General features: G+C 34.4%; 3 protein-coding genes across 5 annotated transcripts; 1 reads left to right on the top strand and 2 right to left on the bottom strand.

Moving 5' to 3' along the window:
* Positions 1-7,769: 7,769 nt before the first annotated feature.
* On the bottom strand, positions 7,770-12,106 carry LOC109015934. Of its 3 annotated transcripts, none has more exons than XM_035693252.1 (4): positions 11,704-12,106; positions 10,350-10,781; positions 8,841-8,872; positions 7,770-8,724 (listed from the first exon to the last, which is right to left on the bottom strand). In XM_035693252.1, exons 2-4 carry the CDS (start codon positions 10,675-10,677, stop codon positions 7,786-7,788), a joined length of 1,299 nt encoding a protein of 432 aa, XP_035549145.1. In that variant the 5' UTR covers positions 10,678-10,781; positions 11,704-12,106; the 3' UTR covers positions 7,770-7,785. The 3 variants fall into 3 exon arrangements, with proteins under 3 accessions (XP_035549145.1, XP_035549144.1, XP_035549146.1); XM_035693251.1 differs by having other exon boundaries at positions 10,350-10,752; XM_035693253.1 differs by having other exon boundaries at positions 10,350-10,686.
* A 78-nt stretch (positions 12,107-12,184) lies between these two features.
* Positions 12,185-13,979, top strand: LOC118349268 (protein TIC 20-I, chloroplastic-like). The gene is made up of 3 exons (XM_035693254.1): positions 12,185-12,401; positions 12,870-13,039; positions 13,177-13,979. The coding sequence occupies exons 2-3, from the start codon at positions 12,880-12,882 to the stop codon at positions 13,812-13,814; spliced, it is 798 nt and encodes a 265-aa protein (XP_035549147.1). The 5' UTR covers positions 12,185-12,401; positions 12,870-12,879; the 3' UTR covers positions 13,815-13,979.
* Positions 13,980-21,840: 7,861 nt separating this feature from the next.
* Positions 21,841-22,842, bottom strand: LOC118349267 (bZIP transcription factor 44-like). Its single transcript, XM_035693250.1, has one exon. The coding sequence runs from the start codon at positions 22,694-22,696 to the stop codon at positions 22,220-22,222; it is 477 nt and encodes a 158-aa protein (XP_035549143.1). The 5' UTR covers positions 22,697-22,842; the 3' UTR covers positions 21,841-22,219.
* Between the last annotated feature and the right edge of the window lie 344 nt (positions 22,843-23,186).

The raw sequence follows: 23,186 nt of genomic DNA, 5'->3' as shown, positions 1-23,186 counted from the left end.
TTTTTTCTATTGTGCATATCTATAATTTTGATATTTTGTTTTGGACTTCGAAATATTTTTACATTTAATTCCAGATCCAAGAGGTTTTACCTCAGATCCCTCCGTTTAATTTTTTTATCATTATAAATTTCAAAATATTTATACTTTTAACTCTAAATCTGAGAAGTTCTGATTCAGGTCTGTTGGGCTACAAATTTCCTATCTTATTTTTTTATTATTATTTAACTCTTTTTGTTGTTATTGATCATATAGTTCTTTTCCTCCATTTATTTTGTTTCCTAGAGAATTTAACAGATGTTCATGGATCTCAACAAGTATTCTCTACATCTGAATGATTTTGTTTGTTCTTTTATTTTAGAACATGTGTTTGTAAAAGCTGGAATTTTTTGTACATCTCTGGATCCGTTATTTATTTATTAGACTTGTTATTATCTCAAATCTGAAATATGAGATGTTTTTGTCTGAGATGGTAATATTATTTGCTAGTCAGATGTGCAGATTTATTTATTCTTTTTTGTAGCTATAATTTCTAGTTTTTACGTTATTATTTGTAGTTGTACTTTTTTTTAGTTGTAATGTCTACTTTCTTTGTCACGTATATGTTTATTATGTTATGAATTTACGTTTTAATTTTAGATTGTAAGTATTGGGTCTGAAATTATTCAAACTAAAATTTTTTAATTCTGTTAAGGTACAATTTGTTTTTAGTTTGTGATTTATTTTTTTTAGGGTGATGCTACAGCCCCCGCTGGGGGCTCCCGCTGGGGGCTGTAGGATTATTTTATATATTTTTTATTTAAATAATTTTTATATAAATTTTTTAACATTTTTTAATATTTTAAAAAAATAATAAATTTAAAATATTATTAAGAAAATATTTTTTTAATCAGAAAGTAAAAAAATATATATTTTCTTAATTACGAAGTAAAATAAAAAATATTTTTTTATAATTTTTTATTTTACTTCATGATTAAGAAAGTATTTTTAATAATATTATGATTTTTTTAAATATTTAAAATGGACATGCTACAGTTTCGCTGGGGTTCCTGTTGGGCTCAATATGTACTTTTTTATGTGTATTTTTTTAATTTATTTTTTATATAAATTTTTTTTACACTTTTAAAAAATAAAATAAATTTAAAATATCATTAAAAAACACTTTCTTAATCAGAAAGTAAAAAAAAATTATTAAAAAATACTTCCTTAATCACGAAGTAAAATAAATATTATTTTTTATTCTATTTCTTGATTAAAAAAATATTTTTAATAATATTATAATTTTTATTTTATTTTTTAAAATATTTAAAATTATTAATAATATTTATATTAAAAAAACTAAAATAAATAGATAAAAAAATGTTACATGCCCAGCGGGAGCCCCCAGCGGGGCATGTAGCATTTTCCTTTTTTTTAACATGTATGTGTACTATTTTATTAAAGCATAGAAAAGTTAATATTTAACTGAGCACAAATACAAACGGAAGCATACCGAGTTGATTCCGAAATTCAGAACTAAATTTAGATTTCTTATTCCAAATATTAATGTAACTTTTTATTGTTGGTCTTTCTTTTTATTTATTTATTTATTTCTAACAATCAATTATTGCATATAAATAAATAACTAAAGAAACAGTCAGAAATATTTAGTCCAGAATAATGAACATAAAAAAACGGAATAACGAACATAAAAAGACATATCTGTAAAACTGTAGAGCTGAGAGGCAAATTTAGAACCCAGAGCTAAGAAACAAATTTGTGAAAGTTGAAATAAGAGCACTCTATTTATAGTAGGGAACGAAGAGATGAAACCCACTCTTGTACGAAGCGGCAAGCGGTGAACAGGAAAAACAAAACCAGAATCTGATAAGTGCTAAACTGTAGGATATAAAGAAGATGAATATAATTTGGGTTGTGCTGTGCATCAGCCGGAAGCCGCAGCACACCACAGGTAAATTTTTTTTTTTTTTTTTTTCACTCAATAGAGAGAGTGTGCGGCGGCTGATATGCACAGTAGGCTGATATTTATATTTTTTGATATAATTTCTATACGTAGCAGAAAGCGGTGGAGAACACTAAAAACAAAAATCAGAATCTGATAACAGCAAAACAGTTGAAATTAGAGTAAAAAAATTTATTCTTATACGAAGCAATGGAAGCGGTGGGAAACAGGAAGAAATGAAAATCCAGAATCTTATAGAAGCTAGCACAACAGGAAAAAAAAAACCAAAATCTTATAGAAGCTAGCTCAAAAGCATAAATAGATGAAGAACGACAATAAGGCTTAAGGGAAAAAAATAAAGCAGGGGTAAAAATGGAAAGAAAAACATAGACATCCCAAAAAAAAAAAAAGGGTAAAATTGTAGAAATGAAAACAAAATGATAGAAAGGGAAAATAAATATAAAAGTAAGGGCAATCCTGACAAAAAAATATTATACGACAAAAAATTGAACGATAGCAACGGAAAAAGAATAGAAAAGTAGGGACAAAAAGAAAAAAAAAAATAAACCAAGACCTACTTGCATATTGGCACTTATTATATATAAAAGCAAGTTAAAAAATGTAAAACAGAAAAACAAATCAGGAAAGGGAAATGAAACAAAAGTATGGGCAAAAAAGGTAATTTTTTTTTTTTTTTTTTGAAATAAGATAAAAAAAATTAAACAAAAGAACATAGAGGGAAAAACAAATATAAAAATAGGGGTAGATTGAAAAAATAAATAAACCAAGAGATGCCTGCTTATTAACACTTATTATATATAAGATATAAAAGGTTTATGGATGGGTAATTTGGTCCATATAAGAAAAAGATCAGATATATAGTTCCGAACCCATAATTTTTATTTTATAAGAACTAGTTGTAAACCCACATGTACACTTAATGAAATGCGTAATTAATGAAATGTTTTGGGAAAGCATGAATCAAAGTGTTATTTATATAAGGCTTCTTCCATTAATTTCACTAACTTTGCACAGTCCAAATATTCATGTAGAATTAAATGTATGTAAGAAGATCGATCGAGTTTACATCCTTTCCTAGACAATTATATATACCAAATTAGTGTTATATCAATAACAATATCTACTCTTTTTCCTCCAACATGCTTTGGACAGCTAAAAGCTGAGACATGGCATATATAGGAAAGAAGGGCTCTCAGTCTTTTCAGTGCATGCGCTAAACGTATGGTTTGTGATAATGAATATATAATGGACGGACGGACAACATGAATCTCAGCGGAATAATCCCAATTTCTCCATCATTAATCCTCTACGTACCTTCAAAGTTCAAACCATCCCCATTAAAAAATTATAATGTGCTCTTACTGCTCTTCCATTTCTTATTGCTCTTCAACCTCAATTTTTAATCCAACTTTTACTTTCTGGTGTAATTGGGTAGTACTAGATGGCACCCCAGAATATCATCCAACGTTTACTGATCATGATCCGCAAAAGCTTTAGGGCTACTGCAGTGTTGGCCTGGGTGTTCGAGTTGATCACACTGACCATGGAGCTTCTTGGTGATAATACTGGTCGTTTTGACAAATTTTCTGCCATCTTTTCTAACCATGGACAGTTGCTTCTTCACCTTATGGGATGTCCACGTACATCAAATTTAAAGACAGAAACTTGGCATTTGGCCGCAGTGGGTACTGCTATTTCTGGCTTATACATGAAAATGGGCAACCAAGTTGGGCGCCCGACATTGTATGCGACTAATTTTGCTCCTCTGTCTTTGTCATATGCCCACTTCGGAGTTGCTGTTCTGGATTTTGTTTATAGGGGACATGGATCCACGTACGTGTTTGCCCTAGTTGCTTTTGTCTTGGCCACCTTGGCCTTGATCCCTACCCAAGCATATCATCCATGGTTTCCAGCAAGTCAGTTGCCTCCTCAGCAAGCAGAGACTACTGTCGAACCATATGCGACGGCCGAAACTGCTCGACAGCTTGAAAACGATGCAGTTGAGGTCGAAAATCCGGTCTTAGCCTCTTTATCATCTCCAGCCCAAAGTATGGACAAGCTTGAGAGCGAGATTCATTGCCTTCAATCTCGCTTGGGGTTGCTTAGGTAAGAAATTATGATATTCATCGTAAAAACATGAAGATCATGAAGATGATCAAGGAATTCATCGATCATGGAGGCCAGAAATCGAAGCTCTGGGTAAATTTGTTATAAGTGTGGTAGAAAACACAGATGCGGGGTAACCCAAAACTGGGACTCGCATGACAACCTTAATTTGTGTGTCGGTTTATCAAAATGTTCCAATCTCGTGTCTAGAAGTAGTGCTGATCTTTTTCCTTGACATGCCATTGAGAATGTTTGATCACAGTCTAATCATTATTAATTAATCGAATAGGAGTATTCTGCACAATGCTAAGCTGGAGGCAGGAGGTCATGAACCACATGCTCTTATCTATATATATATATATATATATATATATATATATTTTAAAGAGGACGGAACCCCAATTTTATTGATTGCCCTCACTTTTGGCGGAGGAAAACCGTAGTTACAATCAAGACACCTGGGAGGTACAAAAAACTAAATCTAGAAAAAGAGCACCCAGGCATCAAAACCAGTGTAACTATAAAGAGTACAAGCCTTAAGAAAGATATATAACCTACTTCCGATAAAGCCGAAGAGGGGAACCTGCAAAAAGCCAAGTACACAAGAACAAAGAGACGCAAATACCAAGATAGCAAAATTAGACAAGCAAATAACGCAAAACAAACTTGGCAAGAGACTTATGATATCCTCAGGTAGGGCATACCCAATTTGTCCATGCGGAGAAGACTCCTCAATAGGCTAGGCAGCATGTGAATATCAGACCAATCAGAGTTCAAACCTTCAGCCCCACACTTAGCTAGAAAGTCAGCCACAACATTGCCTTCACGAAAAATGTGAGTTACTGTATACTCCAGACTATTAAAATGTTCTCGTAAACCCAAGGGCACAGAGTAAGCCAGAAGTAATCTCTCATCCTCATCCCGAATAACACCCCCAGCGCCAGAGGTTCCAGGGTTCCCGAAACTACTACCATCGGTATTGAGTTTTACCCAGCCCTGAGGGGGCCAGTGCCATTTTACCACTCGGACCCTCTTGGGCTTAGGGAACAAGACTGTGATATCCAGTCTATGCAAAATATTCATGTCCTGGGTGGAAAGAGAACTCACTTTCATGATCTGGTCTATGATGCGCCGGAGCCAAAGTTTAATAGCGTGCCAAACCGACTCTGTTGAGTGAGCCTTATCTTCATACAGAGCTTTACAGCGCCTCTCCCAAAGTTTCCAAGAAATAATGGAGGGCAGAAGGCCAAAGATGGTTCTAACCTGTGAAGACTTACCCGCACGACAAAACTAAAAATTAATTTGATCCTTCCAAGTGCAGAAAGGGGCCATATGAACCCCTAGATGAGAGGCCGCTAGACGCCAAATGTGTCTAGCAAAATCCCCCGTGCAGAGCACATGGTTCAAGTCCTCAGTATGACCCTTTTGACAACAATTACATTTAGAGGCCATTGAAACACCCACCATACTAATATTCTCGTCAACACTGAGACAATTATTAGTAGCCTTCCACATCATGATGGAAATCTTCTTGGGAAGATTAGTATGCCATATCCACTGAGCCCAGGGTAAAGGGGGCGCCCGAACCCTTATACAGTCCCAGGCGCTCTTAGTAGTAAAATTGCCCTCCTTATCCTTCAGCCAAACAAGCGCATCTTCACCCTCCTTCCGTCTAGCCAAAAACTCATAAAGTTTATTGGCTTTCTGATGGCCCACTAAACTGTTCAGAAGAGAAATATCTCACTCATTCTCAATGCGGCACTCATTTATCTTAATCAATGGGTGCTCAGTCACAGGAAATTGAGCATAGAGAGGACCTTCGTTGTCCCAATTGTCATACCAGAAGGAGATATTACCTTCCTTCACAATCCATTTGGAGCTATTTATCACCTCTGGAATACTACGGACAATAGCTTTCCAAAAGCAGGTCCCTTTAGTAGGCTCTAGGAGGGATAAGTGATTTCCTTTAACATATTTACCTCTAAAAAATTCCGCCCAAAGAGAGTTGCCCTTAATAAGATTCCAGGCAAGTTTCATGTGTAAGGCTCCCTGAACATCCCCAAAGTCCCTAATACCCAAACCACCTTCATCCGTAGGTGTACATATGTGCTTCCAAGAAATCCATTTCCTCCTGCTCTTGCCTCCCGATTCACCCCAAAAGAAAGAGCTTAGAAGCTTATTCAGGCTACGTATCACCATTTTGGGGACATCTAAAACAGCTAGCAGGTGGGTGGCCATGCTAGATAAAACATGACGCAACAGAATAGTTCTTCCACCAGCAGAGAGAATCTTCATCTTCCATCCTGCAATCTTCTTATTCACTTTGCCCAGAGTTAATGCTAACTTGCCAATATTGTTGTACAGTAATTTATAATGAACATGCCTTGTGATTATAAACCGTGGTTCAGAAAGATCTTGCTCTCTACCAATTTAGCTGGTTAATTGGTTGTAGATCTCTTCATGGGTTAATGTCTGGAAAAAATCTATTTATCATCCCCAACTCCCATCATCTCATAATGTGGTGTTAGATGATAGGTTCACAAGTAAAATGTAATAAATAATTTTTCATCACATAATGGCACATCATAAGATGATGAAAGGTTGACAGAAGTTGAGATGATGAGTAACATTATTCAATTAAGAACATTTTTGTAAACTAACTTATAAAAATAACATCATTTTATATTAATTCTCTTATCTTAAAACATGATTGTACAAAAAATTGTAAAAAAAAAATGTATAAGAATTGTATAAAGAATGGTAAAAAATGTCGCGCTACACTTGTTTGATTTCTAAGAAAAAGAAGACAAACTTTTGAGGCATAATAAAGGAATTTACTATTCATAAGCCACTATTCATTCTCACATTCCACACCTATAGCTTTTCCATAGGGTATTAGGGTGTTTTTCATTAGATATGTAAATATTTTTCATAGAATTTAGTATAATAGTGACTGATGAAAAGAATTTTTCTCAAGTTTATCATAAGGACTACCATCTTGACTTACCTTTGATGGACAAAAAAAAAAAAATCAACTAATTTATCCTATTAGATAAATGAACGCATAAGATTGATTATAATGATAAATAAATTGATTCATAAATAAATTTAATGATAAATAAATTGATTCAAAGAAAATATAATTGAATTATTGCCGAAATGATTATCTAAATTAATTTTTCTAAAAAATTGTTGAGTCTTCATTTCGATTAAATGGCTATTTACACTATCTATCAAGTATAAAATAAAATTATTAATATCCCAAATTGTAGAACATGAGATATTTTAGTCAATTTTCCTATTAATTTGTACCGCATTCTTTTAAGTGCAACAGTTACAACATGGATTAACTACAGAAATAGAAGATATGGGGTGGGGGTGGGTGGCTAGTGGCTTGAAAAATTCAACAAAACATCTACATGGAACTCAACCGAACCACGACAAAGTGCACAAAAGGAGGGCTATAAATATGATCATAAAACGAATTATAAACCCTCCCAAGTGGCCGGCTTCTTCCGGTACGCAGGATACGGTGATTGCTCCACTGCTAACAGCCTCCAAGGGAATAATAGCTAAAAACTATATGTATTAGCCAAGCTATACTACAAATTCTTTTTTTTTTGTAAGTGGCGAAGCTAACACACTACGTTGAAGAAGAAAACTCCTAAAATGCTGGTCTTTAAATGAGAGAGATTCTCACCACTTTCCTGTTTAGGAGCTTAATCTTTGCGATACCTTGCCCAAAAACCCTTCTTCCTGGCAGAGTCGCTCTCTGACAGGGACCTACTCCATTTGGACCCAATAGAGAAGTGCCTCCTCAAGAATGGCTTGGCAAAGGAGCTCCTAGTGCTGGAACTGGATCCCATCGTGGGAACTTTTCCTTTATGTTCAGAATCTTTTTGGCGATCAAAAACATCAAAATCACCATCGAGGTAACTATCCACGACCCGGTTTTTGGATTTCTTATGGTTCTTGGACTTTGACTCTGCTTTGGACATCTTTGAGACTTCCTTCTCTCCAACCATACAAATTGGGCAAGATGGGTCATACCGGTCAGCCTCTACTGTTATAGTCTCCAGGCACTCGGCATGGTAAGCATGCCCGCAGACCAACACAGAAGCCACTGGGACCTCATTGCAACGGCTACTCCATGAAGATCTCTCTGTTAGGAGCTTTGAGCAGACCCCACAATAATGTAATTCTACAGAGGGCGAATATGAGAACCTGCTGCTAGATCCACTTATCTTGCAACGGCCAGAGCCAAAGTGTTCACTGTCAAAAGACCACCTTTCTCTTTGTGAAGAGGCCACAAGTTCAGAAAAGGTGCGGATAGACCAACCATCAGAAGATCCAAATTGAGATCCTGTGGCTAAGTCATTGCTGCCAGTGGAGAGTACAAAAGATGGTCTTCCTTCAGATATTGAGTTGTTATTTGGTGATTTCGATCGCAAGATCCGACTATCAGAGACCTGTCTCAACAGCTGGTATCCTGGCGAACGACGGGCTCGTCTTGATGGGGTTGCGTTAGGAAGAACTGGATAAGACTGGGTAGGCAGGTAATCAACAGACGGTGCTGAAAAAGCTGAAATCATGGATAAAATAGAAAGATTTGGCGCAGCTGAATCTGCAATTTCTGGTGATTCTGCTATGCTCTTCACCTAAGAGAGAATAAAAAAAATTAGGAATAATCCAAGAATGAGGAAAGAAAATGTTTGAGCACTAGGAATCCAACTGCAAAGCTCACTAAACATGATCACATTTGTTTCAAACGTACCTCTGCAGAAAAAATGCTTGCTGCGGACAGATCTGCACCAAGAACCAGAACATCAGTGGACAGAGGATGCACGCACAAAAGGACATCAATCCACAAACGAAATCACTATCTGACAGTGTATTATGAAATAAAAATGGGGAAGCCTGATTGTAGTGTTAAATGAGATGGACGTGTGAAGTCAAACCAACGGATTATGCACCATTAGATCCAGATTATTACGAGTCATGGCACCATTATAGATTTCAAATGATGAACAGCTTTACAGACCACTCAATTTTTCTTCTGTTGTCTGTCAGTAATGAAAACTTGAATGACAAAAATTTATCAGAAATAAATTAAAAGTGCACTCGGAACATTAGTCTTTACACATAGAGAAAGGCCTACATATCAGAACTAATTCTGGGAAAGCAATATTTGTCTCAGGTTTTAGTAGTATAATTTGTTTTTTTGAAAAAAAAAAACCTATAATTTATACCATTTGAGCCATTGCATTTGGTTTGGTGAATCTGATAATACGATCATTCTTTACCTATCAAAAATATCAATAAGATCATTCGTACTCATGCACTTTATTTCCTATGTGATACCTGATTGAGTGAGAATTCGCTTCGTTTGAAATCCATGGCTACTGAAATGGATATTCATTGTTGATTTGTGGATATACTAACATTAGAAAAAGTATGCCATAGTATGTACTATGCTACACAATTGTTTTAAATTTGTTCCATAGCAAAATAATTGGACACATGCGTTGTGTAAGGTGCACATGATATATCTTATCAAATATACTTATCAAAAATATTTCTTGCTTTTCCCATAACAGGATAAACAGAAGTGTGCAAAGTTCATGAAAACAAAAAGATCCATTCAGACATATCGTATGTTGGTTTCGAGCTTATATGATCTCAAAAATTATGAAGAGAAGTAAAATCTCATTAGCCCCTTGCTTGAAAGAAAAAGGAAAAAAAAAAACGAAGAAATGATTATGACGCAAAGGGAAAAGGTGAAGGCAGATGGAAACTTATAACATATAAAAAATTTTATGTATGCAGGGGCAAATGTCACATTTTGTACAGATAGACTATAATTTTGTATTTGTAGTTTCTACAATAAATTTTTTTACTTATCTTAGCACATGTTCTTCTGTCTAAACAAAGCATCTTAGATGGTTATTAAGAAATTATCAACTGTAACTTCCATTTTAAATAAAATGTATAATATTCCCTATATACTGCAATGTTGTTGTGTCTTTTTCATCATCTAGTGTCAGGGAAAACATAATTTCAGCTAAATTGCATTGTCAAAGGCTAGTGGAAATTCAACACGATGCCCCTACTGCAAATAACTAGTTTCCTAGGACAAAATGGCTCAAATGGCGTAGACAAGGAGTGAATAAAGCAAAAAAAAGTTTGGAGTATGATTTTAAAAAAAGATAGAACAACTGAAGTGATTCACTTTGATGCCTTCAAACAATGCCTTGCAGGCAAACTATGCATTCCAGGGATTTACCTGAATGTGGAGTCATCAGATTCACATCCACTCCCTCATGGACAGGAGACTTCAGAGAGGTGGGTGTTCCAAAATTCTCCATAAGGCTTCCCCCATCAGACAAATTACCTCTTTCAGAACCTAAAGATCCCTTTAGCTCCATGCTTACATTCCTGCTGATTCCATGGGACACCTGATATGACGGATTCTCAATTTTGCCAGCCACATGCCCTCTATCCCACCGGAAGCTCCATGATGGTGAATCTATGGGATTCCTATGCAGAGCTTCACCTCCAGCTCTGTGGGGTATAGTTTGATCCCTTGCGGCAACACAACAAGCTGAACCCATGATGAAAACCTACGGCAACAGCTTCAGATTGCAAGAGACGGCACAAAGTGTAGAATGGACTACTACTAGTTTATCCTGATTTGCCCAAAAATGTCAACATCAAGCTAGAATTAAGACCGAAAAAAAAACGGGTCAAGAAAATTTAATGATGGGCAAGGTAAGCCCTTTCAGAAACTGATATCTAATGGAAGGAGGTAAACCAAAATAAACTACAAAGGACTCAACAAAGTATAGGGTCGAACTATTTTCTCGCCCTCAGCATTCACAAGAAGCATATCAACATTCATGTTCACAGCACAAGGACAATGGAGTATCTCAAAGATTTATTCTTTAATATGCTATACTTAGGGATGGTTCCCCGTTTATGTTTCTCTAACTTCACTTTTCAGGACTTCTTGATCTTTTCACTTTCTACTTGGGTTTACAGGAAGTATACTCCCTGTGAACTTGCATTGTACCTTTCTGATCATTAATAAAATTGATCTTATAGAAAAGTCATGGTAAAGCATTTGCCATCTATGTTTAGAGTAAGATTTACGTCACTATCAATTAGTAAGAAGCTTAAAGTCCATAAACCTCCTATCCAGTTCTTCCGTTCGAAACTCGTAACCAAAATGTCAAGCCTAGTTGTTTTGAAGTAATTGGGAAGACATGGGAAATCCCTTATTTTCGGAGATAAATTGATTGCAAGATCTCCGAACTCAAAGGGAATAAATAAAAGTCAAGAGCACATCGATACTGTCATAAAATAAATATGTAAGCAAATAGTTTTTTTTTTTTTTTTTTTTGTAAGCAAATAGATAAATACACGGAACAAAACGAAAAAGCATTACGTAATTGCAGGAAGTTCCTGTAGAAACCCCCAATAAATCGCAACTTATAAACAAAATTCCTCCATCAATCTGAAGAAAGAAAGCATAAAGAGGGAGGGGGGGAACGTAGTGCTTTCAAACTGTCTAAGAATCAGGTTTTTTGCGAACACCAAGTAGCACAAACACCAGGAACAATGCTTGAAGTGAAACGTACCGTCTGAAGCTAGGGATTCGGAGAACGATTGGAGAGAGAGCTTTTCCGTTCTCGCAAGAGCGAAGGACCAAGCGAGGCCAGAGAGAGAGAGAGATTCAAACGGTGTGAGAATATGACGGCGGCCTGCGGATTTGTTTTGGCGGCATAGAGGAGGCGCCGATGGTCACGACGGAGTTATGGAGGCTGTAGCGATGTGTTTGTGTGAATGTGAGGGAAACGCCATGGGGAATTGTGCGACGTTTCTCTGTTTAACTTCTATCTCTTTCTCTCTCTTAGTCCTTTTATTTTCTTTGGCAGCAAAAAAATGAAAAAGCAGGAAGTCATGGCTGCTTTCTTCTCCACCTCGTGCAGTGCGCACGACGCGTTCGACTCTGTACCGCTTTTTCTGCAGAAGACGACGAAGGCACATTTGGGCCCCAATAGCCCAATGGGCTCCATGTGAATGGATCGAGATAAAAAAAATACATCGACCCTATACCACAAACATAGGAGACGCCGAGACGGATAACGCTGTTTCGGATTAGTCCAACGTACAGAAACAGAGAGGGAGGAAGGGCTCACTCGATGGCACACAATTCCGGCCTCAACGACAGAGACGCAAACGATGAAACATAGAGAAGATTAGTGGAGAACCGTAATAGTAACTTCAGAAGAGAGTACCGTTGCGAGGACTTTGGTTCGTCGAGTCCTTGTTCGAGGTAATTTCTCTACTTTTATGATCAGAAATGAAAATGGGGTTTTGTATTTTTTTTTTCCCCCGTACAGTCATTGTTGATGTATTGAGTTACTTCTTTTGTTCTTTTCTTTTACCGGAATGTGTATATATTTTCTCGATTACGGTTTGGGAAGGTAGACAGGGAGAGAACTTGGGATGCGATGGTGAATAGAAGGTATTGGTCCAAAGTTTGGACCTTTGAAACTGTTTTAGTTTTGAAAGCTTGTAGATCGATAACTTATTTCATTCTTGCAAAATTTGGGTTCAATAAGGTGAGGGGAATCCGCCAGTGGAATTTCGTTGAATCCCAGCGATTGCATTCAAATTCAACTGCATGGACTTTTTAGTTTCGTCGAACTTTTTTCTGGTGTATATATAGAAAGAGAATCGATGTACTTCTAGTTTGCTTGTTGATCTTTTTTTTTTTTCCTTATGATATTTGTTTTAACAGGTAATTCGTTATGATGGTAAATGGATGCACTATGCCCTGTGGGCGTGATTTTATGAATTCCAGGGTGTGTAAACCCACCATAGCCCGTGGCTCATTTTCCACATGCATTCCTTGTCTGCCTGCTATGGCCACATTGCCAAGCTTGAGTTCACGGGGATCTCGCCAGGAGGGTAAGTCTTGGTTGGCTATAGACACATGAACGTCTTGTCTTGTATTCTTTGTAGCCTATATTATTTATCGTTCTGATGATGATCTAATTCTTTAGAGCAGCTCAAATGACTTCTGATATGTTAGTTCTTAATTATAGGTAAGCCACTCTTTCACCTTTCGGCTGCCTCAATCCCACTTTTAAGTGGGGATCAGGGTAGCCTTCTACGTGCACTCCCCTTGTTACCAAGGCGACTCAAACATCATATGACTCCTCGAGCATCCAAGGATGTTCCATACAGTTTCCGCTACCCTCCAATGACCAAGAAGCCAAGATGGTGGTGGAGGGCATTGGCATGCCTCCCCTATTTAATGCCACTTCATGAGACATGGATGTATGCTGAGACGGCATATCACCTGCACCCCTTCCTGGAAGACTTTGAATTCTTAACATACCCATTTCTTGGAGCCATTGGGAGTCTGCCGAGCTGGTTCTTGATGGCATATTTTTTTGTAGCATATCTTGGAGTGGTGAGAAGAAAGGAATGGCCTCACTTCTTTCGATTTCATGTGGTAATGGGCATGTTGTTGGAGATTGCCCTTCAGGTGATAGGAACTGTAAGCCGTTGGATGCCGCTTGCTGTCTACTGGGGTAAAGTGGGGATGCACTTCTGGACAGCTGTGGCATTTGCGTACCTTTTCACTGTATTGGAATGCATTCGTTGTGCTCTTGCCGGTATGTATGCTGACATCCCTTTTGTATGTGATGCTGCATATATTCAAATTCCATATGATTAAAGGAGGGAAAGCATAAGATCAAATTCTGTTGTGTTTCCATTAAGTTAACTTTATTGTACAACCTACTTTGTGAGCAAAAGATGGAACTTCTTTTTATGGATAAGTTATACTTGTGCCATGGCAGGATCCTCTTTTAATTGTTAATTAGCTACGTTTGTTGTGATAGTTTTTACGTGTTAATATCTTGCTATGTTGTCAAGTGGTTCCAGTCCTGTTGAACTCTCTACTTGTGAATTCAGAGCTGGGTTCTGATAGCTGAATAGTAGATACTTGAACACTTCATGCCTTTACATCTCTGATTCTCCATTCTAATTATCATCTTATTCCAAGTGCTTTCCAGGATAATGGGGTGTATAGGTCGACCACATTGTCTTTTATATGTATGCACGCATTGGTTTTGACCTCCACCCAGACCTAATTAGTATGTTGCTTGTAGCTGAACCATACTCTGTGTTCTGTCCTCCACTGACCCAATTGGTCTCCACTCTCTACCCTTGCTCATTTTACAAGCAAGTTCACTGGATAAGACATTAGTACCAATTTGTAGTAGGCCTACCAACTCGGATAAACGGTTTTCATATGAAATATCGAATCCATGACTTTTAAGCTACAAGGAACTTTCTTGCAGCATTCTCATCGGGGATCGAGGGCTGTGGCAACCCTTTTATGTAATCAAGTATTGTTCAACTCTGAAATCTAGTTAAGCACAGGCAAGCTCAGGGTCCTACCTGATTGATGTCTTGAGTTTTGATCAAGTTGAAGGTCTGGTTTCTCAAAACTAGCAGAAGTTGGCACCTGAGACGTTCAGGTGGTTAAAAGGAGAGTGAGTTTGGATGAGGCTTGAAGGTTATCAATTTTGAAATGATAAATTTAGTAGTCAAAGTCGGAACATAACAGAAGAATGGATAATTAATAATTTAATTTCCCTTAGGCCTAGTTTGCTTTCAAGATTAAAACTCAAAACTTTGAAAACCTTAAAAACCTCTCATATCATCATTATAACTTTCTCAAATTCTCATACAAAATAAAATAAACAATTCAACTTTTTCAAATTTCAAAATAAAAATAATATTAAAAAATATATTTTAATAATATTTTATTCAAATTTTTAATATTTATCCCATCTCATCACATAAAACAAATAGGGCTCTGATGACACAGAATTCTCTCTTCTTCTTTTCGACCATCTTGTTTAGTTGTTTGGGTTGTAATTCCATGTTCTTAAGATCATGCATGGGCTTTTCTTCGGCTTTAAATCCAATTAAACGGTCGGCGGTAAACTGAAGACCTCAGACCTCGTTTGGAATATTGACTCATCTCATCTCATCGGAATTGAGTTTAAATTTAAGCCTAGCTTAACATCTAAAGACAGAAATCATAAATTATTAAATATCATTCAACTAAAGTCCACGTAAAACTTATAATTTTTTTCAACTCAACACATCTTTATATTTGGGATCTATAACTTTTTTTAACTTTTTATAAATACATTTAAATTTATCTTAACATCTAAAATCATATTAGGTGGATCCTACAAAATTCATTCCACCATCTCAATTCACTATTATTCATAAAGAACTCAACTCAACATCTAAACGAAGCCTCTACCTCCAAAAATCGTACAAAACTGTACAAAACCGTATAAATGCCAAAAAAAAAGAATTTGAGAAAATTACGTCATCTTAACATTGAGAAAAGATGTATGACTTGTTATAGCTGTTAAAGCATGAGATTATTGCACATCTAAGCTACATTATAAAATTTAGTATTCTATTATGTAAAATTTATTTGATGTCGGATGATTGATTGATTTGAAACCAATGGTGGAGATCTTATTGTGCCAATATGAGTCATAATATGAGTTCTATATGGTAGAATATGAGTTCTATGGATCTTAATTCTAAATTTTGAATGCTTAGCAAAATTTTATGTACAAAGAGTTAAATAGGCAAATTCCTCAATCAAAATTCTCGAACGATTGTAATAATCTATGGATGAAAATGGACGTTGCACACGTAAACAAAGATGATATCAATGGATTTGTTTGGATAGAGAAACGATTTCATCTCATCTCATCATTACAATTTTTTCAAATTTTCATATAAAATATAATAAATAAGTTAACTTTTTCAAATCGTAAAACAATAATAATATTAAAAAATAATATTATAACAATATTTTATTCAACTCATATAAAATAATTTTATCTCATATCATCTCATCTCACTATCCAAACGTCTAGTATAAAATATTAAACGTTTGGATTGTTTTGCTAGTAAATTTAATTTTTCTTAACCACTCTACCATCAAAATACCTTATGTTTTACACTCAAATTGGAGTGAAGCATCATGCATTCAAATTGAAGTATTGGCAACCAATATAGACTCTTCTCAATTGTTTCACCAAATCTTGTTATAGTTAATATTATTCTCATAAGATTTTCAGACAGAGTAGATCTTACATAAATATTTAATGTTGGATCTTATATATATATATATATACTAGCGGTGACTAACGTGCAAAGCACGTTTGCCATGTCCGCTTAATTGAAAAAATAAATAAATAATAATTTTTAATATTAAAATAATTAAAATTATTATTTATTCATATTTATTATTTATTATAGAATTTAAATTATATTCAAAATTTAAATTAGTTAGATAGTTTTTTTCTATTAAAAATATTCAGTAAAACTTCATCATTTATTTAAGAAAAATTCTATTCCTAAGCCTCATACACCACACACCATCATTTTTATGATTTTTTTAATTTTATTCTCTTATCAAATATGTGATATGTAGATTATGAGTAGAATAATTCAATTATTTTAAGAATAATAAAACAAAAAAAAAACTTTAAAAAAATTTAAAAAAAATAAAAAAATCTTGGTGTGTGGTGTATGGGCTTATGAATAGCAATGCTCTTTATTTAATGATGATAAAATAATATTTTATAAATTAAAGTTGATTTTAAGTGTATGATATAATATTATTATCTTAAAAATATTCAGTAAAACTTTATCTTTTACTTAATAATAAAAAATTAATATTTTATAAATTAAAGTTAATTTTAAGTTTATGGTAGAATATTTATATTTTAATTATTTGTTTTATATTAGTTTAAATCAATATTTAAATTAATGTTTAAATTTCTATTATTAGATCAAATCTAAGAATTTAAAATGAATGATTGAGATTAATTTTTTAAAAATATTTAATAAAATTTTATCATTTATTTAATTTATTTCAATATTTTTAATTAAATTAATATTTATTTATATATAAATCAGTATTTTAATCTTTTATTGTTAAATCATTTTGAAAATCTCAAAACAATAATTAGGATTTTAATGGTTATTAATGTGTCGCTGTATATAAGTTAAAAAGTAACTTTTGCATATAATATAATAGGGAAATACTTAATTAATTAGATACAAATAAATTAGATAAAAGTAAACTCACAAGTTGATATGATTTAATTAGGTAGGCTAGATTGTAAAATTACTTTTATTATAAAGTAAATATAACAGATCCAATAAAACCATGCACATCCATTTTTAGATTTATTTTTGTGTATATATATAGCAGTTCTCTTCATCATTTTCACACACTATATTTTTTTTTTTGGACGAAATACTCCGGCCATTAATACGTTTTAATTTCTTTTCACGCTTTCAGTTTCCTCACTTTCCCCCCCCTCTCTCTCTCGCCCCGTACGCGTGACTCCCAGCCGAATCTTCCTCTGCCCAGCCCGACGCCGCCGTACGTCGGTGAGCCTCACCGCCTCTTCCACCGGCACCACCTCACTCCGGCGAGTCCCCCCACACCGGTCTCCCTCTCTCACGCTCTCTCTTCGTCTCTCTCGGTTGTGCGCAGCCCCGAATGGGTTTGATGTTGGTGCGCCGCCGTACGCCATCCTCCGGCGCCACCACCTCCACGGTAGCCTCCTCTCCCACCGGCCATCCCCCTCCAGCGAGCTCGGCCTCCATCTCCGTGCCGTTTGCTCCCACGAAATCTACCTCTCTCTTGCACGGGTTCTCCACACCCACGACGGAGATCCACCTCCTCTGGCCACCGCACCACCACCGGGACCTCCTTTTGCCACCGACCATCTCTCGTAGCCGTCCTCATGCCCAGCCGAGCCACCATGGATGCTCACCTTCCCTCACGGACGCCCACTTCCCCTTCGGCCACCTCCACCGTAATTTGTGGTGATTTTTTTTATTTTATGGTATTTTTTTTTGTGATTTTGTGGTGATTTTGTTAATTTGCGGTATTTTTGTGAAGATTTTATGATGATTTTGTGGTTTTACCGTGTATTTTTGTGATGGTTTTGCTGTGATTTTGCATCTGTGGATTTGCTTCGAGGATGCCGAGAGGGACGAGATGCGATTTGCTGAAGATTTTACCGTGTTATTACTGTTTGGTGAAGATTTTATGATGATTTTGTGCTTTTATCGTGTAATTTTGTGATGGTTTTGTTGTGATTTTACTTCGATTTTGCATCTGTGGTTTTGCTTCGAGGATGCGATTTGCGGTTTTATTTCGATTTACTTCGGTATATTTTTGAGAGGATGCGATTCGCGTTATGTGATTTTGCCGTGGTTTTGGTTTTGCGTGGTTTTGGTTTTGGACGGCACTATTCACTACTGTTCATCTTATACACGCTTTTAAGTAATAGGAAGATATATATATATATATATATATATATATATTGGCTTAAACCATTGGATTAAAAAATTAGAAATGAATCTTAATTAGCATCTAAAAGGATGATTAATTGGGTTCAGGTGGAAATTTAATGCTAGATTAGCTGTGCTTCCCAATTCAATCTTTAAGGAAGTCAATCTTTCTCTAATACGATGCCTACAATATTTAATTGCACGTTACAAGAAACCATCGCCGACCATACTGAATTTATATTACACACCGACAATGACCCAAACTGGCTGTCTTGCTAATATATATATATATATATATATATATATATATATATATATCATTTCCCACGACCTTTAAGCATAACATTGAGGCATTTTAATTTATTATTTTTATTTTTTTTTGCCCTAAACCACTGTCTAGTAGTGACTGCCAACTAAACTCAGAGACTGAGTTTTTAAAATTGGCACCATTTACCTTTAGTAATTAATGCTTACCTTTTCATTAATGATCCTTCGTTTCCCCCTTGTCGGTATCCTCTCGGTGAGAAAAATGAAAATGAGCAATGTTATCTATAATTTTTAGATGAGAACTGTATTGTAAGTCTAGTTAATTTTATTTTTAAATTTTTTAAAATTATAATAATATTCTTAATAAAATGATATTTTTTTTCATTTAATGAATAGTTTGTACATACAATCTTCTTTTAAAAACTATAAATAAAATTTCTCAATAAAAATGAGCACATATATATATATTGTGTACCTAAATTTACCCACTTTCTTGAATTCCTTTTTTTTTTTTTTTTTAATATTATCATTGGTTTTGGTTACTTTTTTATGCATTCCCTCCTCTCGACGTGCACTTGACATTATTTTTTTAAAATAGAAATAGTTCATCTACGTAAGAATCTTATAAAATTAAACTTATAAATTTATATGATTTGATATAATGTTGTGTTAAATTATAAAATACTTTTTTATTATAAAATAAATATAACTTATCATTTCAAGTTTATTATTATAAAGTTTACGTATAGATATTGCAAATTCTCTTTTAAAAAATTGTGCACGAAAAATTTGATGTTTTGGCTTATTTTAATTTGAGAATTGCTTCTATTCAGTTATACCGCTCATTTTGTCTCGTAGCATCACCATTTGGTATCACGTAATTTATTAAATATATATATTTAAAATAAAATAAATTTTTATATAAAATATAATAAATAATTTAATTTTTTTAAATTTTAAAATAATAATATTAAAAAAATATTTTATTAATATTTTATTTAATTTTTATCTCAATTTATCTTATCTCATCCCATTAACTTGATTTGATTGGTTGATAGTGCCACACCCGCGCATTGTGTTTTAACAGCAAACCACGAGCTTCCCTTTTTCCGATGACTTTGGTACAGAAAGTTGACACGCAGATCATCTTTTACCTTTCTCTTATTTTAATAGATAGTTTACAATTACTTTAGATTGCATTTATTCTTTGTTTATAGTAAAATATAAAATGAATGCAGAAGTAAGCTACCTTAATTGCGGATACAAGTGTTGCTAATACAGATTAAAAAAAGAGAGACGCTTTAAGCCTTTAATCATAAAAGAATTTTATAAAAATAAATTTATAAATTATCATAACATACATTAAATTATAAAATTATTTTTATTATAAAGTAAAATTTATAAATTTAATTTTATACAATCTACTTATAACTATAACACTTTTAAAAAAGAAATAATGGAAAAACAAAATGGTATGTTCATTTTTTGTTTTCTTAGGTTGTGTTTGGATGTTGAAGTGAGTTGAGTTAAGTTGAGTTGAGATGATAAAATATTATTAGAATATTATTTTTTAATATTATTATTATTTTGAGATTTGAAAAAGTTAAATTATTTATTATATTTTGTATTGGAATTTGAAAAAATTGTAATGATGAGTTGAGATGAGTTTAAAAACCAAACTCACCCTTAATCAACCTAAAGGCTGTATCACGCACTCTAGACATTATATATAGGGAGTATACTTTATTGCACACACAAACTTGGCACATATTAATGGAGAAATAATAAATACAGTCGTGAGTGTGTAAGCGACGTATAATTATTTTAAAAAATATGAATAAATATAATATTTATATAAAAATAAATTAATTTTTTAATAGTAAATTCTACTATTTGTTAAAGCGACTGCATAGCGTTTGCGGACTCCATAATTATATATAACATTACTAAAAAATTTGTCTTAATTGAATGATATTATTATTTAACTTATTATGATAAAGATAATGGTGGGTGTCTTTATTTAGCAGCAATTAATTTGATGGAGATTTTTTGGCTGTGGATATGAAGTAATTGTGCCAATAGGCATACCCTCTTTTTTTCTTTTCTTTTTTTCTGAGCATCCTATCCACAATTACTGATGCAGAAGGGAGCTTGACTGCAAGAAGGCTCACCCAATATTAATTCTCAAGCAGTTGATGCTGTTTCTTTCTTGTAATTCTCAGCCAGTAAGCACCACCGAAAACATATTCTGGATGATTTTTTTCTTTTCTTTTTTTTTAACAAAAGTTTGGCCAGATATCCTCCATATTTGCTTACCCAGAGCATATCCTCCATAGATACAAGAAAAGATAATGACAGGGAGCAACATAAAGAGCTTTATGGCCATGGAATACCTGTTAAAAACACTGATTTTTGTTGTTTTAAAAGTTGATCAAAGCTTAACTTAAGCAAATTCGAATATAAAAAGAATGGAAGGAAAAGTATCATATTCTGTTCTCATTTGAAGTACCTTATAATGGTCAATTATTAAATAGAATAATATTAGTATGCCTCTTTATTTTGTTCTCTCATATTTTAACTGTTTATATATTTAATTTTATTTAATTTTTTTCTTAATAGGTAAGGAAGTGACTATTAATGTATTGGTATTTTTTTTATTTTTTAAAAATATTTAAATATGTTTAAAAGATATTTGAAAAAAAAATATAATTTACAGTAGATGGTACACCAAGTAGACAAACAAGCGGCAGAGTAGCGCTACTCTTATTAAATATAGAATGACAAAATCAAAGATTCTATTACCACCAAAGCAGAGAAAATATAAGGAATGGATTTCAAAGCATATTTAAGAAAATGGGCAATGAGATCTTAACCTCGATATTATATGGAGTACAGTTCTATTCAGCTAACCATTTGATCAGTACTCTATTTATTCTTTTTTTTTTTTTAGTTTCTTTTTTTAATTATTTTCACTTTTAATTAAAGAATTTTTTTTAAAAAATGAGTGGCCAACATTATATCAACATTAATATAATAGAGAGGAGACAGAGAGACAGAGAGAAGAAAATTGGTACACAAGTCATGAAGATTAATACTAATATTAATATAACCAGAGAGACAACATACATTAGAAGCCCTAACACCATATTTATATTGGACCCATTGACAAGGCAAGAACCCAACTTCCAGGTCCCCTCGGCCTCTCCTTTCTGGACCATCACCGTTCTCTGAAAGTCAGTCGCTACTTCTAGGAGCTTTACAAAGAAGATAGCTGCTGCTTACTCAACTCTTTCTTTTTACCCTTTTTACTGTTCTTTTACAACAGTACAACAACACTCTCTTTTTCCCTCCCCACTCACTTAAGACCAACAGAACATGAACAACCTTCACCAGAAAAGATTAGTACAACACAACCAACCATAGATTGATCAAGTTTCAACCCTTTTTAGGTCCTGATTAATATTCGTATTGAAAAATGTCTGCAGAAGCAGCCCTGATGGATTGGTTGAGATAGAGCAAGTTCATGGGGTTCATGAAGCTGTTATCAAGGCTTGCGTGAAGGGTCTGATCTGGCTCGTACACGCTGCCGCTGGTGTTGATGAAATTAAGGATCTCATTCAGAGAATCTAGTCTTTGGCTCAGCTCCACCACCTGAGCCCTCAGGATTGAATTCTGGGCCTCGATATTTATGTAGAGCTGGGTGGTGATGGTGATGCTCGCGAGGATTTGGTTGTTGTCTTTACTGAGCTGTGCCACTTGGCCCGTCAGATCATTCAACTGCTTCTGTTTTCTCATCCGAGACCGCCTCGCAGATTCCCGATTCGATTGCATTCTTTTCCTTTTTCTCTGGTCCATCAAAAGCTGCACGTCCCCTTCAGATCCAGAGTTCTGGGTTGGCGCAGACGCTGAGGAGTTTCCACTGGTGGAAGCCATCAAACTGTTCCTCTGTTTTTTTTTTTTTTTTTTTTAACCTTTCGTTTTAAAACTCAAGAAAACTTAGGGACTTAAAAAACCCAGGATTCAGATAACAAAAATCGTGATAATATCTAGCTAATTCATACGATTATATAATATATATATATATATATATATAAAATATGTATGTTAGGAAATACGTAGTTATATATTAACTCAGGCAGGGATGAAAGATTATTTATGAAAAAACATAGAACCAGTAGAGGAACACGACGGAGAAAGATTGAACTAAGTGGGTCCGGCGTCTGAGTGAGGAATTGATCATAAACCCGGAACGGAGGATTTCACTGAGAACTGGAGACATGAATCTCAAACATTAAGAACACTATATTCAGCATCAAAATTCAAAATGAGGGACAGAGTTTGTTTGGCAGATCTCGGCAAAAGTACGACTCTTTAGCCGTCAGGAATGGGAGGTTTTACAAGAGGAAAACCCAAAATTTGGCAG

This window comes from Juglans regia, chromosome 8 (genome assembly GCF_001411555.2).
Source record: "Juglans regia cultivar Chandler chromosome 8, Walnut 2.0, whole genome shotgun sequence".
Taxonomy (NCBI): Eukaryota; Viridiplantae; Streptophyta; class Magnoliopsida; order Fagales; family Juglandaceae; genus Juglans; species Juglans regia.
This window is presented reverse-complemented; position numbering and strand designations above follow the sequence as displayed.